Source organism: Schistocerca nitens, chromosome 10 (assembly GCF_023898315.1).
Source record: "Schistocerca nitens isolate TAMUIC-IGC-003100 chromosome 10, iqSchNite1.1, whole genome shotgun sequence".
NCBI classification, from domain to species: domain Eukaryota; kingdom Metazoa; phylum Arthropoda; class Insecta; order Orthoptera; family Acrididae; genus Schistocerca; species Schistocerca nitens.
This window is the reverse complement of record NC_064623.1, coordinates 141,339,743-141,353,300: the sequence shown is the minus strand read 5'-3', so window position 1 is coordinate 141,353,300 and position 13,558 is coordinate 141,339,743. Positions and strand designations below refer to the sequence as shown.

The 13,558-nt window shown below is 42.6% G+C and overlaps 1 protein-coding gene across 3 annotated transcripts in view; it reads right to left on the bottom strand.

The window, feature by feature from the left end:
* LOC126210279 (uncharacterized) overlaps positions 1–13,558 on the bottom strand; it is a 340,068-nt gene that overhangs the window by 196,844 nt on the left and 129,666 nt on the right. For all 3 annotated transcript variants that reach the window (XM_049939475.1, XM_049939477.1, XM_049939476.1), the window contains exon 2: positions 5,093–5,204. In XM_049939475.1, the coding sequence (XP_049795432.1) occupies positions 5,093–5,192 (100 nt within the window). In that variant the 5' untranslated portion in view covers positions 5,193–5,204. The remainder of the gene's footprint in view (positions 1–5,092; positions 5,205–13,558) is intronic.

Sequence of the window (13,558 nt, the reverse complement as noted above, 5' to 3'; positions counted from 1 at the left end):
TTATGTCCAGTTGGCGCGTTAGATATCTAAATAGCGAGGTGGTTGGAGGGCTCTGCCCATAATGGTCCAAATGTTCTCAGCTGGGGAGAGGTTGAAAAGGAACTAAAAAATGTTGTAATTTAATCTCAAAGATACAAGAAGAAAATTTGTTCTACTGTCATACCAGAGGAATACTCTAAACAACTTTTTTATCATTGAGAGACAAAAGACTAATTTCGAGATTCTTTTATTATTTCTAGTATTAACTACCTTTTTGTTCTGATGTGCTGGCGTAAAGACGCACTGTATAGTTTCATGTCTATGTGTGTGTTAAATGAAGGTGTTAAATGATGAAAAATGTGTTTTATAACTTCTGTCAAGATCAAGCCTAAATCCCATACCAATGGAGTACAAATTATTCTGTTAATTCGAGAAGGCGAATTTTAGATGGAGGCGACGATCTTTACGACGGCGCTGCTCAACAATAGAGGTACGTGATTGTGCTCACTTCTTTTCTTTGGTGGCCGCTAAGATTAATTTCGATGTGTTTTTGCCGAGACATTCGGAACCTGCAATCTTCCTTTTCGTATAAAAATAGGAGTCTGATTGAAAAAGAAATATTCCTAAATTTACATAATTGCAATTCGTTTTCCCAGGCCACGGGGTATGATAGAAATTACGTGCCTCTACCCTGATTGTACGCCGCAATCTCCGAGTGTGTTACGACGTAATTATTTTTACACAAAAAAAATTAAGATAGATCTTTCTCATCAGATCGCAACCACTCGTACGCGAATGTACGTACCCTCTGAATGTGTCTAGTCAGTCGTGCGCATTGTTCTGAAGTTTTTCTGTTAATATTCTGTGATTGCATCTCCGCAATTAATTTTGGTTTATGCCGCAAATCGTACTTCACGCGAAGTATTTATTACGCAAGTTTCAGGCTCCATTTAATGTCAAAAAAATCCGAAGTACGGCTGACTAAGCAAACCGCTACAATAATTTCATATCTCTACAATAAAAAAAATAACAAAAAAACAATAAAAACAATAACAGAGAGGGTACGTTACAAGGTCCAGCGACTTCCTGGCCAAAGTAGGGTTCGGCATCCACGAAGACAAGTAGTAGAAACTCTCGCCATGTGCAGGCAGGCATTATCTTGCTGAAATGTACTCCCAAGATGGCTTCCCATCAAGAGCAACAAAGTGGGGCGTAGAATATCGTCGACAAATCGCAGTGCTGTAACGTTGCCATGGATGACGACCAAAGGGGTCCTGCTATAAAAAGAAACAGCACCCCAGGCCATCAGCCCTGGCTGTCCGCTATACGGCGGGCGACAGACAGGTAGGTATCCCGTCATTGTGCGGGGCGTCTCAGGCGCGTCTCCGCAGTTCGGAACGGGATCTACATCTACATCTACACACATACTCCGCAATCCACCATACGGTGCCTGGCGGAGGGTACCTAGTGCCACAATCAGCATCTTCTCTCCCTGTTCCACTCGCAAAAAGGACGAGGGAAAAATGACTGCCTATATGCCTCTGTGCGAGCCCTAATCTCTCTTTGTGGTCTTTCCGCGAAATGTAAGTTGGCGGCAGTAAAATTGTACTGCAGTCAGCCTCAAATGCTGGTTCTCTAAATTTCCCCAGTAGCGATTCACGAAAAGAACGCCTCCTTTCCTCCAAAGACTCCCACCCGAGTTCCTGAAGCATTTCTGTAACACTCACGTGATGATCGAACCTACCAGTAACAAATCTAGCAGCCCGCCTCTGAATTGCTTCTATGTCCTCCCTCAATCCGACCTGATAGGGATCCCAAACGCTCGAGCAGTACTCAAGAATAGGTCGTATTGGTGTTTTATAAGCGGTCTCCTTTACAGATGAACCACATATTCCCAAAATTCTACCAATGAACCGAAGACGACTATCCGCCTTCCCCACAACTGCCATTACATGCTTGTCCCACTTCATATCGCTCTGCAATGTTACGCCCAAATATTTAATCGACGTGTCTGTGTCAAGCGCTACACTACTAATGGAGTATTCAAACGATTACAGGATTCTTTTTCCTATTCATCTGCATTAATTTACATTTATCTATATTTAGAGTTAGCTCCCATTCTTTACACCAATCGCAAATCCTATCCAAGTCATCTTGTATCCTCCCAAAGTCACTCAACGACATCACCTTCCCGTACACCACAGCATCATCAACAAACAGTCGCACGTTGCTATCCACCCTATCCAAAAGATCATTTGTGTATTTATTCATCAGTGAAGAAAATTCTATTCCAGTCAATGAGATTCCAGGCCGAAGACGTTTCGTTCCAGACATCGGTTGCAGACCAGCTTGACTGTCGCCCGCCATATGGCCCGACGACCAGTAATGATGGGCTGGGATGCCGTTTGGTTGTCTTCCGTGGCACTCTCACAGCACAGCGGTACGTCGACAGTACTATATTCACCGTTTTCTTGCCCGTCATGGGAAGCCAGCAAAATAGCACCCACGGCAAGAGTTTGTATTGTTTGTCTTCGTGCTTGTCAAAGCCTAGCTTGGCCAGCAATGTCGCCAGATCTCTCCGCAGTTGAAAACGTTTGGAACATTATGGGCAAGGCCTTCCAACCAGCTCTGAATTCTGACCATCTAATGCGCCAACTGGACGGAATGTGGCACAGTATACCTCAGGATGACATCCAACTCAGTTAGTCAACGCTAAACCGAATAACTGCTTACATAAGGATCAGAAGCTGCGACATCGTCGCGAAAGAAGTGACCCGTATGTGTAATAAGTTCCCTTAATTTACGTCTATGGTCACAATCTTTTTTGTTTAACAGATTATCGGTTTCTGTATTTAATGACCATCATCAGATCTGCAGCAAAAATGGGAAAAATATAAATACACTCGCAAACTGTATACAGCTTAAGAAAAATACGTAGAGCATATTGAAAAGTAGTACTGACAAAATTTACATTTGTGCGCTTTAAATATGAAGAGGCATACCTGTTTCATAAAAACAAAGTCCTAATGTACTGCAGCCATAGTGGCATCGTCAAATGTTAAATGCGGAATCAGCACCAGCATCGTCAAATACATATAAATAACATCACATGCACGAGTCATGTTGTCAGTAAAACTACTTCGCTAATGTCGGCATACACTAGTTTTCAATAATTAATTGAAACAGCGAAAATAAAAGGGGGATACAATAGTTAGTCTGTAATAAGCTTATAAAGTATAAAAGATGTTACAGTAATAAGAAGCAATAAAAAGAACACAACAAAAGTAATATTGTTAAAAAGACGAAGAGTTAAAAAAAAACAGTGGTTGACATATGGTCTAGTGCCAATATCCTAGACAATGACATAAATATTGAACACCGTTGATATTGCACCGGGTAATATTAAACAGTATAAAACAAATCGCTAAAGGAGCCACAAATGAAAGAAAATATAGTTCTGCACATAATCATACATAGCGACATCTGGTCAACTTACTACACAAACATCTTGCGGCTACTGTACGGCAGCTTGTTTTAAACAGTAGTTTTTCTGACACGACTCGTGCATGTGATGTGATTTGCATGTATTTGACGATGCTGGTGCTGATTCCGCATTTAACATTTGACGATGCCAGTACGGCTGGAGTACATTAGGACTTCGTTTGTATGAAACAGGTATGCCTCTTCATATTTAAAGACCACAAATGTAAATTTTGTCAGGACTACTTTTCAATATGCTCTATGTATTGTTCTTAAGCTGTATACAGTTTGCGAGTGTATTTATATTTTTCCCATTTTTGCTGCAGATCTGATGATGGTCATTAAAGACCGAAACCGGTAATATGTTAAAAAAAAAAAGAGATTGTGACCATAGACGTAAATTAAAGGAAACTTATAAGGATCAGAGGTGGATCAACCTGTTATTGAGTTTTTCAATTTTGTAAGGTCTTTCTCTTGAATAAATCACCCAAATTTTCTAAAACTGTAATCATTTATTTGTTTGTACACGTACATCACATCTACTGATTTCGGTCCCATTCGGACAATTCGTCGGTTGTGTGTAGTTCTTTGTCTAACAGTGTATTTATCATGCTCAGATCCACTGATGAGTACTACTAATATTAATGATGAATGAAAACCACCACACTTGCATTAATACACATGTATTGCGTCACGAGCAGTTTCGATCTTTCAGGATATCATCAACTCTGCAACCAGCTGATGTTCTAAAATAATCAAACCTGAATGAGATTTTCACTCCGCAGCGGAGTGTGCGCTGATATGAAACTTCCTGGCAGTTTAAAACTGTGTGCCGGACCGAGACTCGAACTCGGGACCTTTGCCTTTCGCGGGCAAGTGCTCTACCAACTGAGCTACCCAAGCACGACTCACTCCCCGTCCTCACAGCTTTACTTCCGCCAGTACCTCGTCTCCAACCTTCCAAACTTTACAGAAGCTCTCCTGCGAACCTTGCAGAACTAGCACTCCTGAAAGAAAGGATATTGCGGAGACATGGCTTAGCCACAGCCCGGGGGATGTTTCCAGAATGAGATTTTCACTCTGCAGCGGAGTGTGCGCTGATATCAAACTTCGTGGCAGTTTAAAACTGTGTGCCGGACCGAGACTCGAACTCGAGACCTTTGCCTTTTGCGGGCAAGTGCTCTACCAACTGAGCTACCCAAGCACGACTCACGCCCCGTCCTCACAACTTTACTTCCACCAGTACATCGTCTCCAACCTTCCAAACTTAACAGAAGCTATCCTGCGAACCTAAGCCATGTCTTCGCAATATCCTTTCTTTCAGGAGTGCTAGTTCTGCAAGGTTCGCAGGAGAGCTTCTGTAAAGTTTGCAAGGTAGGAGACGAGGTACTGGCGGAAGTAAAGCTGTGAGGACGGGGCGTGAGTCGTGCTTGGGTAGCTCAGTTGGAAGAGTACTTGCCCGCGAAAGGCAAAGGTCCCGAGTTCGAGTCTCGGTCCGGCAACAGTTTTAAACTGCCAGGAAGTTTCTAATCAAACCTGTCTTGTCGCAATAAATGTGTATTAGTACATGTGTGGTGGTTTTAACCAGTCATTAACATTACTCGACTTACTGTAAGCAGCACAGTTGGCTCACCTGTCAGTGGGTGCCTACCATTCTCCGGAGTGGCAGCCCTGTAGACGCAGGCTGCCGCCGGCCTCACAGCAACACACCGGGACAGGCTCCGACACAGCATGGCCGCTACGTCCTGTGGAAACACAAGGCAGGTACAGGAATACAAAAATCGCTAAACAGGTAGAGGGTAGGTTCTGGGGACTCACGCAGTCGTCCACACCCACTGCAAAAACCCATTCCACTCTCCGCCACTACAGCTCCAAGGATCCCTCAGTCATTCCAACAACAAGTGGGCAAGCCCTTGTGCTGTGCACAGTAGAAAATGCTGTTTGTAGTGACATGTATAAATGTGACCTACAACCAATTGGGATCCTGTACTGTGTACATCCATGGCCTATGGAGAACTGCTTTTGATTAAAGCACCTATGTGTTTCAGGCGGGATCCGCCGTTTCGTTCGATGCTGAGGGGCTATCCAGTGGTGTGCGGACATTTGCCATGCCGGACATTTGCCACGGCGGACATTTGCCACGATTTTGCCTGCTCCGAAGGTTTGGGTCCCTTGTCTCCCCCTCCTCCTCCTCCTCCGCACTCGCCGCCCGACCCTCAGTAAAGGTACTTACTGAGCCTTTCCGCTGGTTTTCTTAAGGGGCTCCGGAAAGGCTCAAAATCATGAAAAGTTCAATTTTTACTTTTTTGCGTTTTCTGAATCTGCGGACTATTACCTTTTAATAGATATATAATTTATTCAATTCCGAAGACTACAACTATTTTTAATTTTTTTTTTTTTTTGAAATGTGTTCTACATGGGCGTGACCCACTGTGGCGCTGTTAAACTGCTGTCAAATGGTGTTATTATTAACGTCCGTGTTCATCAGGTACATTTTAGTGATGTGAGATAAAGTATGTGTTGTGGCTAACCTGTGATGGTTCAATATATATCGCTGGTGTGATTGTCGATTGTTTCATGTTTATTTACTCTGTCGTTATCTCGAAAATATTCGTAATTAATTCTGTTTCTTGAGTCTCTGTTTTGTTGAAGTATAATAATGAGTAAAAGTAAAGTTATTAGAAATCCTCTGAAGGCTTTTAAGAAAAGGAGAAATGTTGGAAAGCCAAAGGTATGTGTTATTACTGTAAACAATAAAGACGATAACCAAGTGAGTGAACCTAACCTCTCAAGTACACCTGCCCATAGCAGTCAAAGTGGGAAAGAAAATACTTCACAGAAGAAGCTTGGTTCAATGAGTGAAAACTATGAATGTTTTATGGGCGAATCGGATGTGAATGAAATATTTGATATGTCGGTTCTCAAAGGAATTTTTTCAAACTGTGTAAGATGTATTCATTGTAGTGAAGTTGGTCTGGAACTCTCCATAATAAAGCACGTAGGACTTGCTAGTGAAATACAACTGAAATGTGATAAGTGTTCATACATGACCACCTTTTGGAACAGTGTTGCAGTAACTGCAACTGAAGAAAATGGTAGCAAAATCTACGAACACAACAACGAGCGATGCTTGCTTTAGACAAGGAACGCCTTCGGGCTGCAGACAGGGCTGTAAAGAGTCTAGAAATACAAGCAAGAGTAAACAGGAGGAGGAACAAGAGGAAGCTGGAGGAGGAGTTTGCAGAGGATGAAGATAATCCATCCTATGGACCTGGAATGCACTAAAAAGTTAATCCAATCTTTGTCGCTCTATTCCCAAAACTTTTATTTTCTCATACTAATTACATATTTTCTAAGGATCTTCCAAACATATTTGTTTCAAACTTTCAGTAAATGTTACACAGTACCTTCTGCATAATTAAACACAGCCTTTTTCCAAAAAACTGTATATTTTTGAATATATAAATAAAAAATTGCAAAAAAATGTTGTGAATTTTCATTACAATTGAAAAAAAATCATCTTTAATAACTGAACTAAAATTTTGTAAAATCCCTGTGTTAAGTTGTAGCCCATATTCCAACAAATAATCTGTAAAAAGTTCAACTTCCTACCTCAAATACTTTGTGAGGAAAGATGTACTTTATATGCGTTATTTTAACATTGAAAGTATAGGGCGTTCCGGAGCCCCTTAACATAGGACCAGAATCTCTATGGATTTTCCGCCACATTTCTCGAGAGGGTATCGTTGTGGAAACTTTTAAATGCATCTCCCATTGAAATCCGCACGAAATTTCGAGCCTCAGTAAAACTTCGCCAATTTTGCAGATTTTGCATTCGTCTAAATTATTCGTGCCTTTTTCGGTGCTCCTGCAGCCGCTTTCTGTCGTGTTTTGTGTACCATGGGGGATCAGTGCCGTCTGTTATTAATTTATTTGGTATGAATCTCTGGAGTGCTGTTGATACTATTTCTTTGAACTTAAGCCACATGTGGTCTTCATTTACATGGTGTGGAAAGATTGGAGACTCTCTCTTAGAAAGACGTCAACCGAATTTTTAGTTGCTTTTATAAATAGATATATTTCGCGTTTAGTTTTAGTGAAATTGTTTGTTACGGAATTGAGCCTCGCTACGACTGTTTGTTCACTAATCCCTGTATCCGTCGTGATGCTCAGGATTATTGTGACTAAGAGGTCAGGTGTGTTTTCGTTACCATTTTCAATTTGAATGGCCTCGTGAACTAATTGTTCAAAATAATTTTAAAAAAAGCCTTTAGAACAATTACGGAAGTTGTTTTCCATCACAATAGGGTCTAAAAATGTATTTCTGTTAACATACGGAAGGTAGATTGAAGTCACTGCCAACTATAATTGAATGAGTAGGGTACCTACTTGCGATGAGACTCGGGTTTTCTTTGAAATGTTGAGCAACTGTTTCATCTGAGACCGGGGGTCGGCAAAAGGAGCCAGTTATTAATTTATTCCGGTTGTCTGATATAACCTCTGTCCATAGTAAGTCACAGGAACTACCTGCTTCAATGTTGCTTGTGAGCTGGAACACACATTACATTATTTTTCCTTAAGTTGTGCTTCTTGTTTCTGCTGTAGAGCAGATCATTACAATTACGGTTTTTCCCTCCAAAACCTAGAATGCTTCCTCTGTGATCCTGTAAATACCAGATCTAAACAATGTAGAACAAAAGCGTACCTTATAAGCATAGCATTCTGTATTAATTCATTTCCTTATTTCAAACATTTTAAAATTCTACGTCGACTTTAGATGACATATCCATCATAGATGTTCTTATCTCTGTTTATGAACGTACTTTCAGATATGTTTTGAACATTTTCCCGCTACACTTTATTAACTAATGTTTCGCCGCAAGGGATATCGGATTTTAGAGAGTAAATTCATATGGAGTATATGGTATAACAGGTGTAGGATTCGTTATGGTTAGGTTAGGTTAGTGGTGTTTAACGTCCCGTCGACAACGAGGTCATTAGAGACGGAGCGCAAGCTCAGGTTAGGGAGGGATGGGGAAGGAAATCGGCCGTGCCCTTTCAAAGGAACCATCCCGGCATTTGCCTGAAACGATTTAGGAAAATCACGGAAAACCTAAATCAGGATGGCCGGAGACGGGATTGAACCGTCGTCCTCCCGCATGCGAGTCCAGTGGATTCGTTATGAATAGGAAGGTAGGGCAGAGGGTGTGTTACTGTGAACAGTACAGCGGCCGGGTTGTTCTAATCAGAATCGACAGCAGACCAACACCGACAACGATAGTTCAGGTATACATGCCGACGTCGCAAGCTGAAGATGAACAGATAGAGAAAGTGTATGAGGATATTGAAAGGGTAATGCAGTATGTAAAGGGGGAGGAAAATCTAATAGTCATGGGGAAGGAGTAGAAGAAAAGGTTACAGGAGAATATGGGCTTGGGACAAGGAATGAAAGAGGAGAAAGACTAATTGAGTTCTGTAACAAGTTTCAGCTAGTAATAGCGAATACCCTGTTCAAGAATCACAAGAAGAGGTGGTATACTTGGAAAAGGCCGGGAGATACGGGAAGATTTCAATTAGATTGCATCATGGTCAGACAGAGATTCCGAAATCAGATACTGGATTGTAAGGCGTACCCAGGAGCAGATATAGACTCAGATCACAATATAGTAGTGATGAAGAGTAGGCTGAAGTTCAAGACTAGTCAGGAAGAATCAATACGCAAAGAAGTGGGATACGGAAGTACTAAGGAATGACGAGATACGTTTGAAGTTCTCTAACGCTATAGATACAGCAATAAGGAATAGCGCAGTAGGCAGTACAGTTGAAGAGGAATGGACATCTCTAAAAAGGGCCATCACAGAAGTTGGGAAGGAAAACATAGGTACAAAGAAGGTAGCTGCTAAGAAACCATGGGTAACAGAAGAAATGCTTCAGTTGATTGATGAAAGGAGGAGGTACAAACATGTTCCGGGAAAATCAGGAATACAGAAATACAAGTCGCTGAGGAATGAAATAAATAGGAAGTGCAGGGAAGCTAAGACGAAATGGCTGCAGGAAAAATGTGAAGACATCGAAAAAGATATGATTGTCGGAAGGACAGACTCAGCATACATTAAAGTCAAAACAGCCTTTGGTGACATTAAAAGCAACGGGAATTCCACTGTTAAATGCAGAGGAGAGAGCACGTAGGTGGAAAGAATACATTGAAAGCCTCTATGAGGGTGAAGATTTGTCTGATGTGATAGAAGAAGAAACAGGAGTCGATTTAGAAGAGATAGGGGACCCAGTATTAGAATCGGAATTTAAAAGAGCTTTGGTGGACTTACGGTCAAATAAGGCAGAAGGGATAGATAACATTCCATCAGAATTTCTAAAATCATTGGGGGAAGTGGCAACAAAACGACTATTCACGTTGGTGTGTAGAATATATGAGTCTGGCGACATACCATCTCAGCCGGCCGAAGTGGCCGTGCGGTTAAAGGCGCTGCAGTCTGGAACCGCAAGACCGCTACGGTCGCAGGTTCGAATCCTGCCTCGGGCATGGATGTTTGTGATGTCCTTAGGTTAGTTAGGTTTAACTAGTTCTAAGTTCTAGGGGACTAATGACTTCGGCAGTTGAGTCCCATAGTGCTCAGAGCCATTTGAACATACCATCTGACTTTCGGAAAAGCATCATCCACACAATTCCGAAGACGGCATGAGCTGACAAGTGCGAAAATTATCGCACAATCAGCTTAACAGCTCATGCATCGAAGCTGCTTACAAGAATAATATACAGAAGAATGGAAAAGAAAATTGAGAATGCGCTAGGTGACGATCAGTTTGGCTTTAGGAAAAGTAAAGGGACGAGAGAGGCAATTCTGACGTTACGGCTAATATTGGAAGCAAGGCTAAAGAAAAATCAAGACACTTTCATAGGGTTTGTCGACTTGGAAAAAGCGTTCGACAATATAAAATGGTGCAAGCTGTTCGAGATTCTGAAAAAGTAGGGGTAAGCTATAGGGAGAGACGGGTCATATACAATATGTACAATAACCAAGAGGGAATAATAAGAGTGGACGATCAAGAACGAAGTGCTCGTATTAAGAAGGGTAGCCTTTCTCCCCTACTCTTCAATCTGTACATCGAGGAAGCAATGATGGAAATAAAAGAAAGGTTCAGGAGTGGAATTAAAATACAAGGTGAAAGGATATCAATGATACGATTCGCTGATGACATTGCTATCCTGAGTGAAAGTGAAGAAGAATTAAATGATCTACTGAACGGAATGAACAGTCTAATGAGTACACAGTATGGTTTGAGAATAAATCGGAGAAAGACGAAGGTAATGAGAAGTAGTAGAAATGAGAACAGCGAGAAACTTAACATCAGGATTGATGGTCACGAAGTCAATGAAGTTGAGGAATTCTGCTACCTAGGCAGTAAAATAACCAATGACGGACGGAGCAAGGAGGACATCAAAAGCAGACTCGCTATGGCAATAAAGGCATTTCTGGCCAAGAGAAATCTACTAATATCAAATACCGGCCTTAATTTGAGGAAGAAATTTCGGAGGATGTACGTCTGGAGTACAGCATTGTATGATAGTGAAACATGGACTGTGGGAAAACCGGAACAGAAGAGAATCGAAGCATTTGAGATGTGGTGCTATGGACGAATGTTGAAAATTAGGTGGACTGATAAGGTAAGGAATGAGGAGGTTCTACGCAGAATCGGAGAGGAAAGGAATATGTGGAAAACACTGATAAGGAGAAGGGACAGGATGATAGGACCTCTGCTAAGACATGAGGGAATGACTTCCATGGTACTAGAGGGAGCTGTAGAGGGCAAAAACTGTAGAGGAAGACAGAGATTGGAATACGTCAAGCAAATAATTGAGGACGTAGGTTGCAAGTGCTACTCTGAGATGAAGAGGTTAGCACAGGAAAGGAATTCGTGGCGGGCCGCATCAAACCAGTCAGTAGACTGATGACCAAAAAAAAAATGTCGTTCTTCTTTTCAAATATTCACATACCCATTTCTTCTTTCCTAACTGTCTTTTGGGCATGCAGTTGTAGTAATTAAAGTAGGCACAAATGCTGTGATCAAGAAGAAATGATTAGCGTACATTCGCATTCTCTTTACACCGTTCCTTTCATGTTGCCCTCATGGCGATTGACTGTTTCTATCACAATCAGTAAGCATGAAAGGAAGCTACCGTACAGACAGAGGGATCTATATTTATACTTGGCAGAACTAATTACATACTGACATAATCGTCGGAATTGCTTTCGTTTCCCAAAAGTTATAAATATTTCGATTTCGGAAAACAAGCTCTGTATTTCGCCAAGATGTCGAAGAAGAAGATCCCTTAAGTACTGGTTGTATCGAGTAATATGTGGAGACGGCGGTTTGAAAGCGGACAGAAGTATGAGGAAGGGCGTCCCTTACGTGAGGGATCGCTACTCAAGCTACCTGGCGAAGGGGCAAGTGTGGCAAATGTCCGGCGTGGCAAATGTCCGGCATTCATCCCATTTGGAGTTTAGGTGGAGTACCAAGTGGGTTGACTGGGACTTTGGATTGAGGAGGGAGGTCAGTTGTGCAAATCCACTGTGCCAGGGTGGCATAGCGGTCAGCGAAACTTTATAGTGAGCAAGTTCCCGCCGGCCGCGGTGGTCTCGCGGTACTAGGCGCGCAGTCCGGAACCGTGCGACTGCTACGGTCGCAGGTTCGAATCCTGCCTCGGGCATGGATGTGTGTGATGTCCTTAGGTTAGTTAGGTTTAAGTAGTTCTAAGTTCTAGGGGACTGATGACCACAGCAGTTGAGTCCCATAGTGCTCAGAGCCATTTTGGGCAAGTTCCGTTTCGAGCGCCGAGCGGGAAGATTATTGTTTATTCCACGTGCCTCAGCTCCCCTTGTTTGAAGTTTTCCTCGTTAGTGTTGCTCTGTCTGCCGAGTGAGTTGTAGCGCCTCCGCTCCGCCTTGCTGCCTCTTTAGTGTACGTCTACTTGCAGCGGCGTCGGCCGCTCCGCTATGGCTATCGTCGTTTCCAGATGTATTCCACGGAAAGGTACTGTGAGCTTTACTTTCGGTAAAACAACGCGACACGTGCCGCCAGGATCTCTAAAAATCGATTGTTTTACTGATACATTTCATGTGAACCCTGATGAGGTCCACACCGCTTATTTTGATGCAGACGAGTACGTGTTTATGTGAAATTTATGAATCCCCTTCACGTTGAAAGATTACTGTCGTGACATGGTTCTCAAGCACCATTCAAGCATCGCGATAATTCTGTTGGTATGGTTGTCATTGTCACTCGCAGATGCTGAGATTGGACGCGCGGGGTAGCCGTGCGGTGTTGGGCAGCTCCCCCCGTTGGAGGTTCGAGTCCTCCCTCGGGCATGGGTGTGTGTGTTGTCCACAGCGTAAGTGAGATTAAGTAGAGTGTAGGCTGAGGGACCGATGACCTCAGCAGTTTGGTCACACAAGACCTTACCTCAAATTTCCAGATTTTGCTGAAATTGACTATACCAATGTTCGAGTGTCCGGCCTCCCGACGGAAGTTGATAACTTTCTAAAGGACATATTGATTCCTTGTGGTAACGTGTAAAACGTCCGCCGTGAACGTTGGTCTACTCGACACAAATTACAGTGTATAGTGGAATTGGTTCCGTGGAAATGCGTTGTCAAACGCAATATTCCAAGTGTGTGGTTATCGCGTCCGTGTCATGTATACTGGTCAAGAGGGAACCTGCTTCCTATGTAATGAAAGTGGACACTTTCGGTCTAATTGCCCGCTGAGGGATTTTAAAGCCGTACTTACAAGGGAACCTCCCCATCGCACCCCCCTCAGATTTAGCTATAAGTTGGCACAGTGGATAGGCCTTGAAAAACTAAACACAGATCAATCGAGAAAACAGGAAGAATTTGTGTGGAACTATGAAAAAATAAGCAAAATATACAAACTGAGTACTCCATGTGCAAGATAGGCAACATGAAGGAGAGTGTGAACTCAGGAGCACCGTGGTCCCGTGGTTAGCGTGAGCAGCTGTGGAATGGAAGGTCCTTGGTTCAAGTCTTCCCTCGCGTGAAAAGTTTACTTTCTTTATTTCCGC